At 38.1% G+C, this 18526-nt stretch overlaps 1 protein-coding gene across 1 annotated transcript in view; it reads left to right on the forward strand.

Annotated features, from left to right (window-relative positions):
• LRP1B (LDL receptor related protein 1B) overlaps nt 1–18526 on the forward strand; it is a 1461391-nt gene that overhangs the window by 771543 nt on the left and 671322 nt on the right. Inside the window, 1 exon segment of the mRNA XM_032636635.1 lies at nt 17104–17286. Coding sequence (XP_032492526.1) covers nt 17104–17286 — 183 coding nt within the window.

Below are 18526 nucleotides of genomic sequence, written 5' to 3' on the forward strand. Positions count from 1 at the left end.
TTATCCTCCTTGTGTTTGTGTTTTTGATGGGATTTTTTTCCCCTGTAATTGATTTCTAATCTCATAGCATTGTGGTCAGGAAAGATACTCAATATGATTTTAATTTTCTTAAATTTACCCAAACTTGATTTGTGACCCAAGATGTGGTCTATCCTGGAGAATGTTCCATGTGCACTTGAGAAGAAACTGTAATCTGCTGTTTTCAGATGGAATTTCCTGTAAATATCAATTAAATCTCTCTGGTCTGTTGTGTCATTTAAAGCTTGTGTTTCCTTATTAATTTTCTGTCTGGATGATCTGTCCATTGGTGTAAGTGAGGTGTTAATGTCCCTCACTATTATTGTGTTACTGTCAATTTCATCTTTTATAGCTGTTAGCATTTGCCTTATGTGTTGAGGTGCTCCCAAGTTGGGTACATATATATTTATAATCGTTATATCTTCTTGGATTGATCATTATGTAGTGTCCTTCCTTGTCTCTTGTAACATTCTTGATTTTAAAGTCTATTTTATCTGATACGAGTATTGCTACACCAGCTTTCTTTTGATTTCCATTTGCATGGAATATCTTTTTCCATCCCCTTGCTTTCAGTCTGTATGTGTCCCTGGGTCTGAAGTGGGTCTCTTGTAGACAGCACATATATAGTTTTGTTTTTGTATACATTCAGAGAGCCTGTCTTTTGGTTGGAGCATTTAATCCATTCACATTTAAGGTAATTATTGATATGTATGTTCCTATTACCATTTTATTAATTGTTTTGGGTTTGTTTTTGTAGGTCCTTTTCTTCTCTTGTGTTTCGCATTTAGAGAAGTACCTTTAGCATTTGTTGGAGAGCTGGTTTGGTGGTGCTGAATTCTCTTATCTTTCGCTTGTCTGTAAAGCTTTTGATTTCTCCATCGATTCTGAATGAGATCCTTGCCAGGTAGAGTAATCTTGGTTGTAGGTTCTTCCCTTTCATTAGTTTAAATATATCATGCCACTGCTTTCTGGCTTCTAGAGTTTCTGCTGAGAAATCAGCTGTTAACCTTATGGGAGTTCCCTTGTATATTATTTGTCATTTTTCCCTTGTTGCTTTCAGTAATTTTTCTTTGTCTGTAATTTTGGTCAGTTTGATTACTGTGTGTCTCGGCGTGTTTCTCCTTGGGTTTATACTGCCTGGGACTCTCTGTGCTTCCTGGACTTGGCTGTTTCCTTTCCCATGTTAGGGAAGTTTTCGACTGTAATCTCTTCAAATATATTCTCAGGTCTTTCTCTCTCTCTTCTCCTTCTGGGACCCCTATGATGTGAATGTTGTTGCGTTTAATGTTGCCCCAGAGGTCTCTTAGACTGTCTTCATTTCTTTTCATTCTTTTTTCTTTATTCTGTTCCATGGCAGTGAATTCCACCGTTCTGTCTTCCAGGTCACTTATCCGTTCTTCTGCCTCAGTTATTCTGCTATTGATTACTTTTAGTGTAGTTTTCATTTCAGTTATTGTATTGTTCATCTCTGTTTATTTGTTCTTTAATTCTTCCAGGTGATTGTTCTTTAATTCTTCTAGGTCTTTGTTAAACATTTCTTGCATCTTCTCGATCTTTGCCTCCATTCTTTTTCCAAGGTCCTGGATCATCTTCACTATCATTATTCTTTTTCTGGAAAGTTGCCTATTTCCACTTCATTTAGTTTTTTTTCTAGGGTTTTATCTTTTTCCTTCATCTGGTACATAGTCCTCTGCCTTTTCGTTTTGTCTGTCTTTCTGTGAATGTGGTTTTCATTCCACAGGCTGCAGATTTGTAGTTCTTCTTGCTTCTACTGTCTGCCCTCTGGTGGATAAGACTATCTAAGAGGCTTGTGCAAGCTTCCTGATGGGAGGGACTGGTGCTGGTTAGAGCTGGGTGTTGCTCTGGTGGGCAGAGCTCAGTAAAACTTTAATCTGCTTGTCTGCTGATGGTGGGGCTGGGTTCCCTCCCTGCTGATTGTTTGGCCTGAGGTGACACAGCACTGGAGCCTACCTGGCTCTTTGGTGTGGCTAATGAGGGACTCTGGGAGTGCTCACGCCAAGGAGTACTTCCCAGAACTTCTGACAGTTCCTTGTCCCCACGGTGAGCCACAGCCATCCCTGGCCTCTATAGGAGATCCTCTAACACTTGCAGGTAGGTCTGATTCAGCCTCCCATGGGGTCACTGCTCCTCCCCCTGGGTTCTTATGCGCACACTACTTTGTGCGTGCCCTCCATGAGTGGAGTCTCCTCTTCCCTAGTCCTGTCGAAATCCCCCAGTCAAATCCCACCAGCCTTCAAAGTCTGATTCTCTAGGAATTCTTCCTGCAGTTGCCAGTCCCCCAGGTTGGGAAACCTGACATGAGGCTCAGAAAATTCACTCCAGTGGGTGGATTTCTGTGGTATAAGTGTTCTCCAGTTTGTGAGTCACCCACCCAACAACCGTGGGATTTGATTTTATTGTGATTGTGTCCCTCCTACCTCGTTGTGCTTTTCCCTGTCCTTGGATGTGGGGCATCTTTTTTGGTGAGTTCCAGTGTCCTCCTGTCGATGATTGTTCAGCAGTTAGTTGTGATTCTGGTGCTTTCGCAAGAGGGAGTGCCCACACATTTTTTTCCATTTCCCTCTATTCACCTTTTCTAATTGACCTAGGCAGTAAATCTCAGAGATTTGAAGTACGGTCTCTTTATTTATTATTAAATTTTTCATTATATCCAAGTATTAATAAATGGTTTTGATAGTCCCATTCAACTTCTTATCAGGATAATCTCCATCAAGGACCACATATGGGTGTAAAAAGAGTTTGTTGGAATATAAAGTAAAACACAAAAACCATGCCTGGGCAGTGTGTTGGGATGGGAAGGTGGGAAGGGTGGTGATATTAATAACCATCTATAAACTAGATGACATGCAGCCTGTCATCAAGGTCCAATGGAATGAAGATAAGTTGATTTAAAAGAGAGGTCCCAGGTTTGACTTCATTATTAGTTCACGTCAGAGATTGTAGAGCCATCAGGCACACAGTTGTCCCTGGGGAATTCATCCCACATTACCTGGAGAAGAGCAGGACAGGTACCCCCACCAGCCCCAACACCAGTTTTAGCCAGGTAGCTCAAGAGCTGGTAGGTAGGTTTAAACAGGCATCCCTCCTAAGGATTTCTAGAAGTCAAGGACAGCCGAACCACTTTAGGGAGTTGTTAAGGGTTCCCTCAGACAGAAACAGGCCAAGCATAGGTCCACACCCTGTTGGTTAATGAAATGAAACGACTGATAGGCTGCCAATCTGATTCTCAGTAGTTTCAGGACAGGTGAAGAATACCTGGGAATCTGCAGCCAACAGGTACAGGCACTGTTAGTACATAGTGAGTCTTTGAAAAGCTAGGAACCAATCAGGAACTGACACATGACAATTATGAGAAATGCAGGAAGCTTTGGGCACATGCAATACATAGTGATTTTTTACTTTTCAAAGTTTTTTAAAACAAATGACAAGTTAAAGTATAAACTCCATTAAAACAATAAAAAGAAGGTTTTTTCCCCCTAAGACTGGTCTCACAATTTAAATAATTCATTAAATTCGCAACACTATTATTAGCTATTTTCTCAGGAATACTTTAACATTTCTTATAAATCTGAATAAGAAAAACATAGTATAAATATAATTTTTGCAACCCCGATTTTCTTTTTTTTTTTTTTAACTTTAGGAGAAAAAATTTCCTTTCTGTTTCTGTGCAGTTACTAGTCTACTAACTGCAAATATTTAGTCAAAATGAATTCATTTAAATATTGGGATAAATTCCACCATCAGTTGCCACATTTCCTCCAGGGTTCTATGTTTATTTATTTATTAGATTCCCCTAAATTGTATGCTTAGTTTAAATAGCTTCAGGGAAAAAATACAATAAAATTGCATTAGTTAAAAATATAACCAGCATCAGCAATGTGAAAACATAACTGTAAAACAGCACGAGCATATACATATAAACATAGTCATCATTTTAACATTCCACTGGGATTGTGTGCCAAGCCCTGAAGCTTAAGCATCTGGGACTCTGGGGAACCGCACAAGCCTGAAACTCAGGTTAGAATGGTCATCACAGGCTCCTTAGAGTGATTCAGCGTTCCATCCAGGGCAAAATCAACAACTGTTAACAGAAGCTGATTTCCTTTGGCCAGAAGGTTAAGAGAAAATAAGATTCCACCACTTTTTTCTGTGTTTTCTGGCAGAAGGGGATAGCATTTCTAAACATCAACATACACCCAAAGCTAACAGACATTGAGGAATAGGTTTGGAGTATGTTTAATTTATTGTGAGGAGGTAGGATGAGAAGTGGCAAGGGAAGAAATATGAAAATGTGTGTGTATGTATGTGTGTGTGGTATGTGCTTAATAGTCTACTTGACTTCAGTATAAACTTTGGGTGTTCAAGCAAATGAAATAGATACATATATATAACCCCTTGTAAATTTGTGGAATCTTAGAGATTTTTCTCTTTCTACTTATTGTCTAAATGCTCCCAAACAGATAGATACAAACTACATATCTGAGCATAACCGAATCTAGCAGCAGGTCTTTCTGTGACCCCCAGTTGCCTGTAGGGTGAAATCCAAACCATTTAGCATAGCATACAAGGCCATTCAAGCTCTAGGCTTTGCTCTCCTCTCTAGTTTTCTCTTTTCCCACTCCTCCCATCACTCACAACACAGAATTTTACGATTACGAATGCTGCTGACTTTGTTCGGAATATCTTTCGTCCCATTCTACTTTCCCCCCTGCCTGACTCTTAGTCATGGCTTGGAACTCTCTTCTTATCCTCTGTCATGAGAATTTCTCCTCTGAAATCCCCAAGTCCAAGTTAGATTTCCCCTCTGCATGTTCTCACCGTGTTCATTCCTACCAAAGCACTTAGGATATTGCTTTGTAACTGCATACATCACCTAGTTCCCTATGTGCAGATTATTTTATGATCTTTTCAAAGGCAGAAACTACCTTTCATTTTTCACCTAGACGCCAGCAAAAGCCATTTATTTGTTCTCCCTATTTCCACGTTTTTGTATACAGCAGCCAGTGAGAATTTTAATAATGTAGATTAAATTATATCATCATCATTCCTCTGTTTCAAAATCTCTAACAGAAAGATACTTGTTGAACTTATCGTAACATAGACATTGATAAAGCCCACAAGATCCATCCCCTGCCAACCTCTCAGATCTCATTTCTTTCTTTCTTTTTTTTTTTTTTTGCGGTACGCGGGCCTCTCACTGTTGTGGCATCTCCCATTGCGGAGCACAGGCTCCGGACGCGCAGGCTCAGCGGCCATGGCTCACGGGCCCAGCCGCTCCATGGCATGTGGGATCCTCCCGGACCGGGGCACGAACCCGTGTGCCCTGAATCGGCAGGCAGACTCTCAACCACTGTGCCACCAGGGAATCCCCTCTGATCTCATTTCTAACCCACCCCCATACACTTTGTTCTCTGTCTGTAAAAACAAAGTCTGTTTCCTGCTTTAGAATCCTTGCATTTGTTATTCCCTTTGCCTACTATGCTCTTTACCCTAACCTGCTTGGCTGGCTCTTTCCCTTCATTTTGGTCTCATCTCAAATATCACCTTCTCAGAGAGGCATCTCTGATCACGCTGTCAAGATGTTCTCTATACACCTTATAATAGTCATCAAAGATGTTCACAATGTAGTTCTATTTTTTCCTTTTTCTGGGCACATGATAAGATGGTACTTCTTGGAAACTTTGTGGTTGGGTGTGACCAACATGATGGGGCCCCACCTCATGCAACTAGCATTGGCCAATGAATTGTGAATCAGAAGTGATGTATGTTTTTTTCCTATATAGCACTACTCTGACCCATTTTCTTCATTGCATTTACTGCTTTCTGGATGAATCTAGTTTATGTTCTTATATAATTATTAATGGGAGAGTGGTAAAGAAAGCAGGCTCTAAAATTTAATTGTGTGGACTCAAATATCATCCCTGCTGCTTATCATATGTATAACCACACAGTTTCTGTTTCTGTGAAGTGGGATGCTCTCAATGAGCAGTTCTGTTTATTTACGTTTAATTAAAATCAAAAGGAGCAGATAGGTGATCCTTCTTTTCACTGGGTTTTAATCAAATCTTAGATAATTTGAAGTATAAGCAAAATTGAATACCATATAAACTACCATTTATATGCAAGGTATATGGAATGGGTGATAAAGAAAGGGAAGTGTGAAACTGGTCTCCACATTCCTCTTAGAGTCTGCTGTGGGAGTCAAGGAAAGCTCAGAATCCCTTCCACAGGGGGAAAAAAGGCATGTCAGCACGAAGCATCCTGTATAGTTTGAATTATGAATTCATAAGGCTTACCCATGAATCTCTTGAATCTACAAACACCAGAATAAGAGACCCAATCCTAGATAAATATATACATATTTTTTTTAAGTAAAATGAGTCAAAGAAAATTACGGACACTAACAGATAAAATGTACACAGGAAGGCAATCTAGAGGAGAATTGTTTCACCATTTAGATTTGAATATTTATGATGGTATATTGTATTTCCTTCTCCAGACTATATCCTCATTTTAAAGTTGCTGTAATCTGGTTGTTTATGGTACCGCTTAATAGATAGTCCACAAAGGTTTGGATGTGTGTAGTTTAAGGAAAAAAAAAGAAGGAAAGAAAAGCCTCAGGGAAATACCACATTTGTATTTAAATTTATAAGATAAATGTTTATTTAGAATAAGAAGACAAATGAGTGTATTCACTTATGAAGCACAAATAGATAAACAAAACAATACCAAGCAAAGCGAAGAAATGCAAATAGAATTTAAAAAATCTCAAACAGTAGCAGCATGCTCTCTGCCTTCATAGATTCTGCTTTGATCTGTGTGACCACAACTTATTTTCTTCTGTAAATAATATTGAGCTAAAAGACTACAAGTCTATATGTAAAGTTGCCATATTGCTGGATCAGGAGAAGCATTTCCTTCTCCCAAAGCAACAATTTATATTTTGCAAGTCTCTTTTTGAATCGGGTTTTTCTTTCCAGATTTCTAAGTTTACATAATCTTCTTGAGAATTTCCCATTAAATTACTGAGTTAATTGTTGAGGAACATAACTCAAAAGAACTAGATCTTTGAAACCAAGTCCAAAATATGTTTAGAAGAGGCAAAGCATTGCATTCACAATAATTAGTGAAACATGGAATTCCTCCCATTACTGCCCACATTTTTGAGGCAACATTGTCCTTGGAGAAATAAAAGATGAGGAGAGGAATGAATGTATGGAATAGAATTTGGCATATACTGTTTAATTTTATTTAGGCTACTAAAATGTTTCCAAATTAGGTCATTTTAAATGTAAAATGTGTTACTTCTTCTCAAGTTTTCCTTACATATTACTATTTTGTTTAGTTATTTAATTAGTCCTCTGGTCATTTCCAGAAGTAATCTAAGTTATAACCTGGAAAGATGAAAGGTTATAAAGAAGAAGGAACCAAACAAAGGCAAAGTAAGGATGAGTAATGTAAATAAATCTGAGGGTGAGATTGGTATAAACAAGTTCATATCATGAAAAATCATCCATAAATTTGGCTCTAAATTCTTAAAAACTATTGCAAAGAGAGAAACATGATGAGTTTCAGGATTATTCACAAATATCCATTAAAATAACTCATAAAGACAAAAAACTAATTTGTAAAGACAGTAAAGTTAGTATTAATATTAAAGTAAGAGTGAAATAAAATTTTTCCTACAGTTTCTCAGAAGTAGATCAAAAACAAAAGAAAAGGGAGTTAGCAGTTGGCCCACTGCCCACATCCACCAAGGAAAAAAATCTGTTAGGGAAAAAATAAAATATGAAGGAATATCTCTGTCTCACTGTTATAACAGGGAGTCATTGATAAAATTCAGTCCAGCTCCATACAAAGCAGGCAGTAGTTGTTACCTTATGAGGATGCTAACCCAAGAATCTTACTTTTCAAGGAACTGGAAAAGCGAGATTTTTATAGGAAAGCTTTAGATTTTTAAAAGGTCAATAGTATGTTTACTAAATTAAACATACTGAGGGACAGATTCAATATGGGAGCTGCCAGTCTTCAACTCTTATTTTAAAGAATGTAGAAAAATTCAAAAGACTATACCTTCTATTCTTTACTAAATATTTGGAATCACTGGGTGAGAATAACCTGAAATACAACTTTTGTATGTTATTGGTTGAGCTCATACAACAGGTTATAAAATTCAACTGAGCCAAAGTTTGTTTAGTTTTGTTTTCATGGAAAGTTAAGTACTAGGAAAAAGAACCAAAGGCCATTCACTGCTGTATGGAAGTTGCCTTCTTCATCGTGGAATTACTTAGCTGAAAACGCCTTGGAACTCCATTTGATTTGTCTTCTTTTTTCTTCTTGGATACTGAAATCACATAGGATTTTCAAGTTACCTTTAAAAAGATCCCAAGTTTAAAGGCTTCATAGTATATTGTTTGTGAAACCAGTCTCAACATTCTTTACCACTGTAGTAGTTAAGTTGTACCACTAAATAGGGCACTCTGCATATACTCAATTAAATATGGTAGGAAGTGGCTATATCATATTTCATATATATCATCCAAATGTGCAGACACTCTACCATCTTTATTGATTGTGTCTGTGCACCCAAGTATTCTGTTAAATCATGAAGACTCTATATATCCAAAGTCAGAATGATTTGGATGATTAGGAAAGTAGAAAAAGTCTCTGTTTTTGGAAGGGACTTCAATGCCAGCCTAAACTCAGCCCCTTCTCTTTAAATTGGGTGTAATTACTATGTGTTCTTAGGAGTAGCTACTTTTGGAAATTAGGTTTTCCGTGAATTGGAACTCCTATTTTCTACCAACAGAACTTTTTTACTCTTACTTCAGTTGGGATCCTTTTTATCTCTTTTTTTACTTAGGTGTTATTTCAGCATTACTACTTTAAGAATACTTGGGCAGTAGAAGCAAGTCTATTCTGTGCATCTTTAAAATATTGTATCAACTGACATAGTATAGTTGTTGAAATTCTTTAAATAAACAAATCAGGAAATGAACTATTTATATCAGAAAATAACAACAAAAAATGTTAGTGAAAATAATCATTTACACATATCCAATTTATTCCTCCCAATGACCCTGCAGGCTCTCTACTTTCCATGTGAACAAACAGAGGTCTCAAAAGATTAAGTAGCTGCCTTGGTGATAGAAGTGTTATTATTAGCTTTGACCTTAATTTAGTCTAATCCTAACTCATAACCACGTGATTCTGTTGACCTGAAGCAAACTGACTGACAGATATTTCTCCAGTGAAGAAGAGGTTATCCAGGATCAGCAGAAAATCTCAATTTAGGGTGTGAAACACTGGTGAGCCGTGTGCAAGTTCCCACATGGGAAGGGAAAGAGAACACTTTTATAGAAAGGAAAAGAAATTTGGGAGGGCTATAGTAAACAGAGTCCAAGGATTTTCATTGACAGAGTCCTTTCCTGGAAAGAAGAAGTGTCATTATTCTCTTGCTGGGCTTTGCTGTCATTGCAGGATATGAGAGCTTTCCCTTCTGGTCTCTCACCTCTATTTAATTGAGGATTCTTTTTATTAATTTTTTTTTTTACATTTTTATCTTTTGATTAAGATCTTTTGCTGAAAGCATCACTGATCAAGAGTCAGATATTCTAGTTTCAGTGGCTTTTTGTCCCTCAGTGTCAGGAAAGACCGTTTCCAGTAGTGTCTCAGACTGGAAACCTAGTAAGGTCACATTTAAGTAACAAGGAGGGGCAGGAGAGAAAACTCTCAGGCACTTTTTATTTAAAGTCCATATGTTATCAAGATCATAGACCCTGGAGATAATCTGAAACTTTATGTCAGCATCGAAGGTTGGTGACAAACTTCCAACAGGCCTGGTATAGATAACTTGGGAAAGCTGTGTCTTCAGATGTCGACTGCCTCAACTTCCGAGAAGTATTTCCTTTCAGGTCACTGGATGATGTGCAGGTCCAGTCAGGGTTCTGCACCTTCTTTAGGTGTGTCACATGAATCAAGAGTCTATTCCTTGGAGTTTGGTGGCACAAGGGTTGGTTAACAGTACTTAATATGGTCTTTCCAGCAAGGTTGAGGGAAATTCTTCTGGTAGTGTCTTTTCCAATAGATGAAATCTCCAGGGTCCAAGGTATTTGTCTCCCAAGGGCACACTGTGAAAAGATTGCTCTACCAAAGCTTGGTTATTTTTAATAGAAGCAAGCAGGCCTTTTCAATACTACAGTATCTCTCCTTTTATAAGTTATGGATAAAAAAAGCAGGAGTCAAGTTCATTGGGCATCCTGGGACTATCTCAAAGGGTGAAAGTTTATGAATTCCCAAAAGGATGGATCTGAAATTTAAAAGGACCAATGGCCAAGGTATTTGGAGGACCTCTACAAATTTTGCCAGTTAGTAATAATAAATGCCATTAGTGTGTTCAACTATACTTGAGGATTGAGGGTTGTAGTCATAGTGAAAGTGTTGTAAAACCAGCCAAACATCACAGACTTGTCAAAGCACCTGGCCCTTAAAATGGATTCCCAGATTGCTATAAAGTTTGAGAGGAGCTCCTCCAAGTAGGGGTAACCTTTCCGAAAAGGAATTTAGCCACAGAAAAGGCAATAGCCTGTCTGTGAGGGAAGGCTTCAGTCCAGTGGGAAAACATACAGACTGTGACTGAAACATATTTATATCCATGAGATGGAGGAAGTTGTATGAAATCCATCTTCCAGACTTTGAATTGTCCATTAGACAGTTTAAAATATCCAGAAGCAGTACAAATAGGCTTCCCTGGATTGTACTTCAGACAAGTAGGACAAGGGAGGTAGGCACTTTTTGCAGCCTTGTTAATGTTTCCCCAACAATATTGATTCATCATTTTGTCAATAGACCAATAGTTTAGTGTATGTAGTATGAGGAGTGGGGATTTTAGAGTCTCTGGTAGTACTGAGTTATTTGGTCCAAACCAGAGCTTTCTCTTTTTTCCAAACAAACAATTGTTAAATTTCCAATCTTGTTTTTCCTTTTCTGAGTTAGGCTTTTCATTGTTAGGCTTCTGTAGCCAGTTTTTCTAAACTATCATTTGGGGAGATGTCCCTTTGGATAATGACAGAGGTTTGTCTGCTGTTGGTCCCTTTAAGGACAGCATTCCTTGCAGAAATATAAACAAGGTGATTTCCCTTAGTTTCCAGAAAGTCAAGTTTAGCATGCATCAGAATCTTAATAATAGCTAAAATGGAAGGTAAAAGTATTGTGTTTAATAATTCCTGAACATAAGGACTATTTTTTTTTCGTTTTTTTTTTTTTGCGGTACGCGGGCCTCTCACTGTTGTGGCCTCTCCTGTTGCGGAGCACAGGCTCCAGACACGCAGGCTCAGCGGCCATGGCTCACGGGCCCAGCCTCTCCGTGGCATGTGGGATCCTCCCGGACCGGGGCACAAACCCGTGTCCCCTGCATCGGCAGGCGGACTCTCAACCACTGTGCCACCAGGGAAGCCCCATAAGGACTATTTTTAATTTTATTTCCACTGGAAATAAGGAAGCAACATTCCACAACATTCCAAAATCATGAGCTACTCTGAAAGCATATCTCTATCAGTATAAACACTGGCAATTTTGTCCTTGACTAAAGTACAAGCCTGTGTAAGGGTGTGTAATTCAGCCTATCGGGCCAAAGTAGTCATAAGTAAAGACACTGCCTTAACAACATCAAAAGGAGTTATAATAACATAACCACCACAATATTTGTCATTGTTACCTTTTAAACAAGAACCATCAGTGAACCATGAGAAGTCAACACTACCCAGTGGAATTTCCTGTAGATCATTACAAGGAGTCAGGAGGTTGTCTATCAACATTAAGCAGTCATGAAGGACATTGTTGGTGACAGAAGGGAGAAGAGTAGCCAGGTTAAAGTTATTATCATGTAAAAGAGTTACGTGAAGGACAGATAACAAAGGGACTTCACGGGATATGAGGCAGCTAGCTGAGAAGTGTTGAGTATGTTGAGAATTCAGGTTGACTTCTGCATGAGGTACAAAAATGATTAAAGGACATTCCACAATTTTCTCAGTGGCTTTAACAAAAAGGGCAGTGGCTGCAGTGATTCTAAGGCAAGGAAGTGGCTGCAGTGATTCTAATACATGTGCCACAGGGTCCAGCTGCTGGCTATAATACCCTGTGCATGGATGGTGGTCACCAATTTTTTGGGTGAGTACCCCAAAGTTATTCCCTTTTCTTGTCATCTATGAAAGAGTAAAAGGGAATCTGATAATAAGGAAGCCCAAAGGCAGGTGGGTTCATCAAACTCTCCTTTAGGGCCTTGAGGGCTATGTCAATCAGTTCTTCCCACAAAACTGGGTCAGGTGGTTGTTATCTTTGAGAAAAACATAAGAAATTTGGCTTTAAAAGAGAAATTTGGAATCCAATTTCAGCAATAACCAACTGGTCTGAGAAAACTTCACGGTAGCCCTTAGTCTGGGGTTTTGGGAAACTTAGAACACCATGAAGTGTATCTGGATCTAGGTGTAGCCCTTGTTCTGATATTGGATGACTAAAATATTGAACCTGGTTTTGGGCAAACTGCAATTTTTCTTTGGCAACCTTAAGTCCTTTTAAGCCCAAATGCTTTATTAAGTGGACGCTGCATTCCTGTGAAGAGGTTTAAGAAGGAGGGCAAAGAAGCAACTCATCCACATATTGCAGCAAAGTAAAACCCTTAGAGAACTTTATATCATTCATACCAGCCTTCAAGATTTGCAAAAAATAAGAAGGACTCTCAATATATCCATGAGGCATTACTGTCCAGGTGAATTGTTTTTTTTACTCTCAAGTAAAGGCAGAAAGGTATTGGCTGTCTTCATCAACTGGAATATGAAAGAATGCACTGGATAAATCAGTTACAGTGAAGAATTCATTTCTGGTGGGAAAGGATGTTAGTAACATATGAGAGTTAGGAACAACAATGTGTTGAAGGATAACAGTGTTGTTTACTGCTCAGAGTTCCTGAAAAAACCTCCACCTTTGGCCTTTTGCTTTTCTCACTGGTAAAATGGAGTGTTACAGGGGCTAGTACAGGAGATAATGAGGACTTGAGCCTGTAGTCTTCTATTATGGGCTTTAAGGTTTTCCTTTAGGGTATTGATTAATTCTGGGAAGAGGTTTTGAGGATTCTGTTTAAATTTTGATGGGAGATGCACTGTGAATTTTGCAAACATCAGTTGGAGATTTTGCCAATAAGGAAAGTGATAGCTGATTCAATAGGGAGAAATGATCCATATTTTCAGAATCTGCTCTAGTACCATCAGAGATAGAACAAATAAAAGATGTTAGAGGGCCACTTAATTTACCTGGCTGGTTCTTTGATGACACTGTCAGTTTCTAGAATTGTTTTCCCCTTTTCGGAGAAAGAATTTCGGGCATACTTCTCTAAGAAGTTTCCAGCCTAATAAATGGATAGGGGTAGAGGAACTAAGGAGAAAAGGATGTGTATCTCTCAAAGGGCCTAAACAAAAGGGAATACGTTCGGACATAGGAACCTCTTGAGGTTCATTAGAAATCCCCACTATTTGAATTGTTTTAGTACTCCAAGGCAGGGGCTGTTTTATGGTAGTGGGGTTGAGCACTCAAGAGTGTGGTATCAATTAGAACTGGAAGAAATTCATCCTCTTGGAGAAATGTTTCTCCAAGCTGATTAAGAGGGAGGATTGGGAAGAGCCCCTCCAGTTCCTCAGAGCCCACCACTGAGAATTGGAGGGCGTTGGAAAGGCTAGTTAGAGGGATGAAGGCTCTACAGCGCTTAAGTTTGTAACAATCTCTTTTCTAATGCCCTGGTTCTTTGCAATAATAGCAAAAACTACGAGGGTTTTGGGTTTGTTTAGGAGCCTTCATTTGTTGGAGTTGAAGTTTAACAATTTTGATGATCTTCCTTTGAGGTGATTCATATAGAGCACAAGAAATGTGGTTTGTCAGATTAACTAAATCTGAAGTGGACAGTTTCCCATTTCACGCTGGTCCTTTTTACTAAAAGGGAAGGATCTTAGTTCAGCCCATTAATAAAGAGTTAAAAGCTACTTGAGTTAATCAACATCTGAAGGAAGACCAGAATTTTCTTTAATGACAATGAAAAGTCAACTGTAATTTCTATGAACAGATTTGCAGATGTTTGTGTGCAAGCCTGAATTTTGTTTCAGTCAACAGGCTTTGGAAAAGCCCTAGTAACTGCTCAGTAAAGTTGCCTAGCAATTTTCTGAGCCTGACACATAATAAGATAGCAGGTTGTTCTCCTGGTTGTAATGCTGGGCATCTTTCAGGATTTTCTCAATTAGCAATTTTCACTCAATGCTGGGCCTGACCTTCACTGATGAGCATATGAAGTAGCTGATGTAAGTTAGAGAAACCTGGTTGGTGAGTTTGAGTGATTATATTAAATTCCTCAGCAAAACTATGAGGGTCTTTGGTTACTTTGGGAAAATCTTTGACTATGGCTCACAGTTCAGCTTAGTTCAGGGAGTATAAGATATTAAAGATTTAGCCTCTGGACCTTCAGAAGGCTTAATTTTAAAGAAACATGTTCTGACAGGTTCAGAGGAAAAGGGAAGTTTGGCCAGAGAATGAGTATGGGGGGATTGAGGGTACAGTGGAGGCATAGACAGCATAGAAGGGAAGGAGGGAGATGGCACCAGAGGTGGAGCCTGAGACACGGACGCCAAGGAAGAAGAGCCTGAGGCTTTGAGAGCCACTTTATCTTTCTTTCATCATTTCTTTTCCTCAGTTAACCTTAAAATCTTATTTTGCAGAGAGGCAATTTTAGAGTCCTGAGTATATTGGGAAGCCTCAAAATGCCAATTGAAATAAGCATTCCACTCAATTCTGGAAATTTTTGAGCTATTGAAGCTCAATTTGGTTTTAAGGAAATTAAGTTTGGGGATTTCTGAAATTCCCCATAACAGCCATTGATATTCTAAATTGCCTTTGGTCAGGTTGGTCCATTTAGTTAGCAGTGCCCATGAGGAAGGACTGTGGCTTTTAAACATAAAATTGACCAGAGTCCCTATAACGGAGGAGGCCTTCAAAATACTTAGATAACTGTAGTCTCATTTCCTAGAGGTTTTTCCTCTAGAGTAAAGAAGAATTTTCAAACAGCTTAAACAGCTTACAGCACAACTGGTTCGATTCAGACAGCTTGTAAGACAATCCCAGCCAATTCAAAGGAAACGGCTTAAAGGAGCCAGGCCAAAGGCTTTTTCAGCCAGTTTCCAGAGAATCGTCCTTTCAAAAGAATAGGCCAAAGGCTGAAAAACCTGGCACTGTTGCAGAGAACCCCTGTTTTCAGAGGAATGGGTCAAAGATTAACCAGCTTCAGGTGAAGCAGTTCCTGTTCCGAAGGGAATATGCAAAGCTAACCAGTTTCAGTGAAAGAGCCTGATATCAAAATCAGACCCAAGTGCCAAACAAGTACTCACATGCAGAACAAGGCCTTAACCAGAAAGACAAAAGCTTTAAGCAGATTCTGAATAAAGCCTGGAGAGCTCCAAATGGAAAGAGGGTGTGAGTTTGGATCTAAGAGAAAGACTTGCCTTTAATCTCCAGGGTCAGCAGGAAAAGCAGTGAGCGGCAATAGACTCAGCTGTGGGTACTGCACCTGTATATTCACCAGCCCCAGAGCCATCGAGAGTCTTCTCTGGTCCCCATATGGGCCACCAAAATGTTGACCTAAAACAAATTGAGAGCCAGTTATTTCTCCAGCAAAGACTGGTATATTTGGGATTGGCAAAGAATTGCAATTTGGAGTCTGCACCATGGTGAGCTATGTGCAAGTTCCCTCACAGCAAGGAAAAAGGAATGCTTTTATAGAGAGTAAAAAAGGAAAATGGGAGGGCTCTAGTAAACAACAAGTCCATGGATTTTCATAGGCTGAGTCCTTGACAAGAAAGAAGAGTCTTTCTTCTTCCTGTTGGGCTCTGCTACAGCTGCAGGGTGTAAGAGATCTCCCCTTCTGGTCTCCCAACTCTACTTAACTGAGGTTTCTGTTTATTGATAGTTTTACAATTCCTACCAAATCAGCTCATTGAGTAATGAGAAACTCACCTGAACTTGCTTCAATTTTATAGTGATGTAGAATAATTGCTTTTATAGATATAATGTAAATTAATTGTTGGCTGTAGCTACCTGAGATGCACAATAAACTTGTTACATTAAAACTTTGGTCTAGAAAAGTGAATACTAAAATATTTACTTTACAACAGTATTTGGAGATTCTGGTTATTATATCTCATAATATTAGATATTAATACAAATTTAATGTACTGCCAATTACAGTCATATTTTTCAACTGTTATACTGTAAAAGCATCTATGTGCCCAACATTTATTTTTCCTTATTCTTGTTTATGCTTACCTACAAAATTTAACCTATATTTTTAGTCATCAGGTTTTGAGTGATAATGTTATCTGGGCACTATGTGAATTATTAATTGATAAATTGACTTTGATTGCATAGTGCCTCATAAAATTCTTTTGTGTCTGTTCTGATTCTAAACTTGAAATCTTATGTCCTGAATAATTTTTTTAATTATCTGAGGGTTTTATTTTTCAACATTTTGGACATTATTCTTCAAAGATTTTGTTAGTCAGAATGTACTTCGTATTTTCTTTTTGGTTGTTTACCTGTTACCAGTGTGAAAGAAATTATCTAAAGAGATGTCACAAGATCAACAAAAGTCTAAACATTTGGAGTAGAATGTGAAATCTCTTTTATGTGCTATAGACAAAATACCTTCAACAATCACACTGATACTAATTAAAATCACAACAAAATATCCACATACTATCTTACTGCTCTTTCTTTTTTTTTCCTAACGTTCATCACCTTTAGAAATTCTGTGGGAGGCAAGAATTATTTTCTCTAATTATTAAAGTTTCTAAAACAAATTTGAAAATGCTAGAGAGTGTTGCTGCTATTAAACAATAAAGTAAAAATAGATTCTCTCTAGGATCATTATAATGCCTAAAGAAAGAAAAAAATTGAAAAAAAATATTATCAAGTAAAATCATAATTTCTCTCTTGTCTTCCTCTCTCTGCCTCTCTCCCTCATTTCAATTTAAGAGATTCGTTCTCCTGCTGGTTGTAATGGGAATGAATTTCAGTGTCACCCTGATGGAAATTGCATTCCTGATCTGTGGCGCTGTGATGGGGAAAAAGACTGTGAAGATGGTAGTGATGAAAAAGGCTGCAGTGGTACCTTACGATTGTGTGATCACAAAACCAAGTTTTCCTGTCGGAGTACAGGTAAGCAGAACACTGAGTTCAACTTCTACCTCAGGCCTGCTTCCTTGATGTAGGTTCCTTTGGGGCCCTCCTCAATCCATATCTCACCTTCATAAAAAGTATCCTTGCGTTTCTAGTAGGTTTGCTCACATTCTGTACATGACAGTAATAGTAGGTAACATTTATTGAGAACTATCTGTGGACTTGGCACGGTTCTAAGAATGTTCTCTACATGAACTCATTTCATCATGCTAATTCACAATGAGAAAACTGAGGCAGAGAGCAGTTTTTAACTTTCTCAAATTAAAAAGTCAAAAGAATTTTTAACTTGCTGGCTCACAGAGCCAGCATGGAAGAAATGGGATTTGAAACCAGGCAATCTGGATTCAGAGTCTGGAATTTCACAGTCCAGAAAGAGACATGTGTGCTAAACCCACTTACAGCATTCCCCTTTTCATAGATAAATCCTTACCATAAAATTTAATGAAGATGACTGGGGAAAAAAAGGCATAATTATATGCATTTATTTTCAACCAGTTTCCTAAATTTTATTGTGCTATCGCTAGACTCCATTAAGATGAAGGTGATGACTTTCAAATCATTCAAACCTTTGATTTGTTTTGAGAGTCACTGAAGCCTTTTTTTATAAGTTATTCTAATATTATGATGTTTCCGTGTTGTTTTTCTCCATACAGTAGGTGCTACCTAACATGAAAAACTAACTTATTTACTTCCTTCTCTATGCCAGATGATGAGCTGAAGTTTAGAGAATTAACTCTTGTGGTATAATTTGTGAAATGATTGGTATCATTATCCAAATAACCCATGGAAAGAATTTTTTGTAGATTTTAAGATACATTCTGGAATCATCTCTGGGAGTTCTTCTTAATGTGAAATTGCTTCCGAATTGCTCAATCAGGAATTCTTGGTTATTCATTTTGCCCTTTATTAAGTATTTCAACCAAAACATAGAAATGAAAAGTTATCACAGCTGTGAGTAAGCAGATACTTCAGGAACCACATGGCCTATGAGCATTTAAAAATATAAAAAGGAATTGTGTTTCTTTTCTTAAACACACCTCCTGGGTATAATTAAGCCTGTAAATAAGAGATAAAGAAATAAATATAAGCTAACATGGGCATAGGTAAATAAATACTCCTGAGGCCTACTCCTGGGAGTAGGAGTAGTGAGGGAGTTGTATTTTCAAATGATTATTTTTCCAACAATATTTTTAACAGGTAACTCTTTTCAATTATTACA

Source organism: Phocoena sinus, chromosome 7 (assembly GCF_008692025.1).
Source record: "Phocoena sinus isolate mPhoSin1 chromosome 7, mPhoSin1.pri, whole genome shotgun sequence".
NCBI lineage: Eukaryota > Metazoa > Chordata > Mammalia > Artiodactyla > Phocoenidae > Phocoena > Phocoena sinus.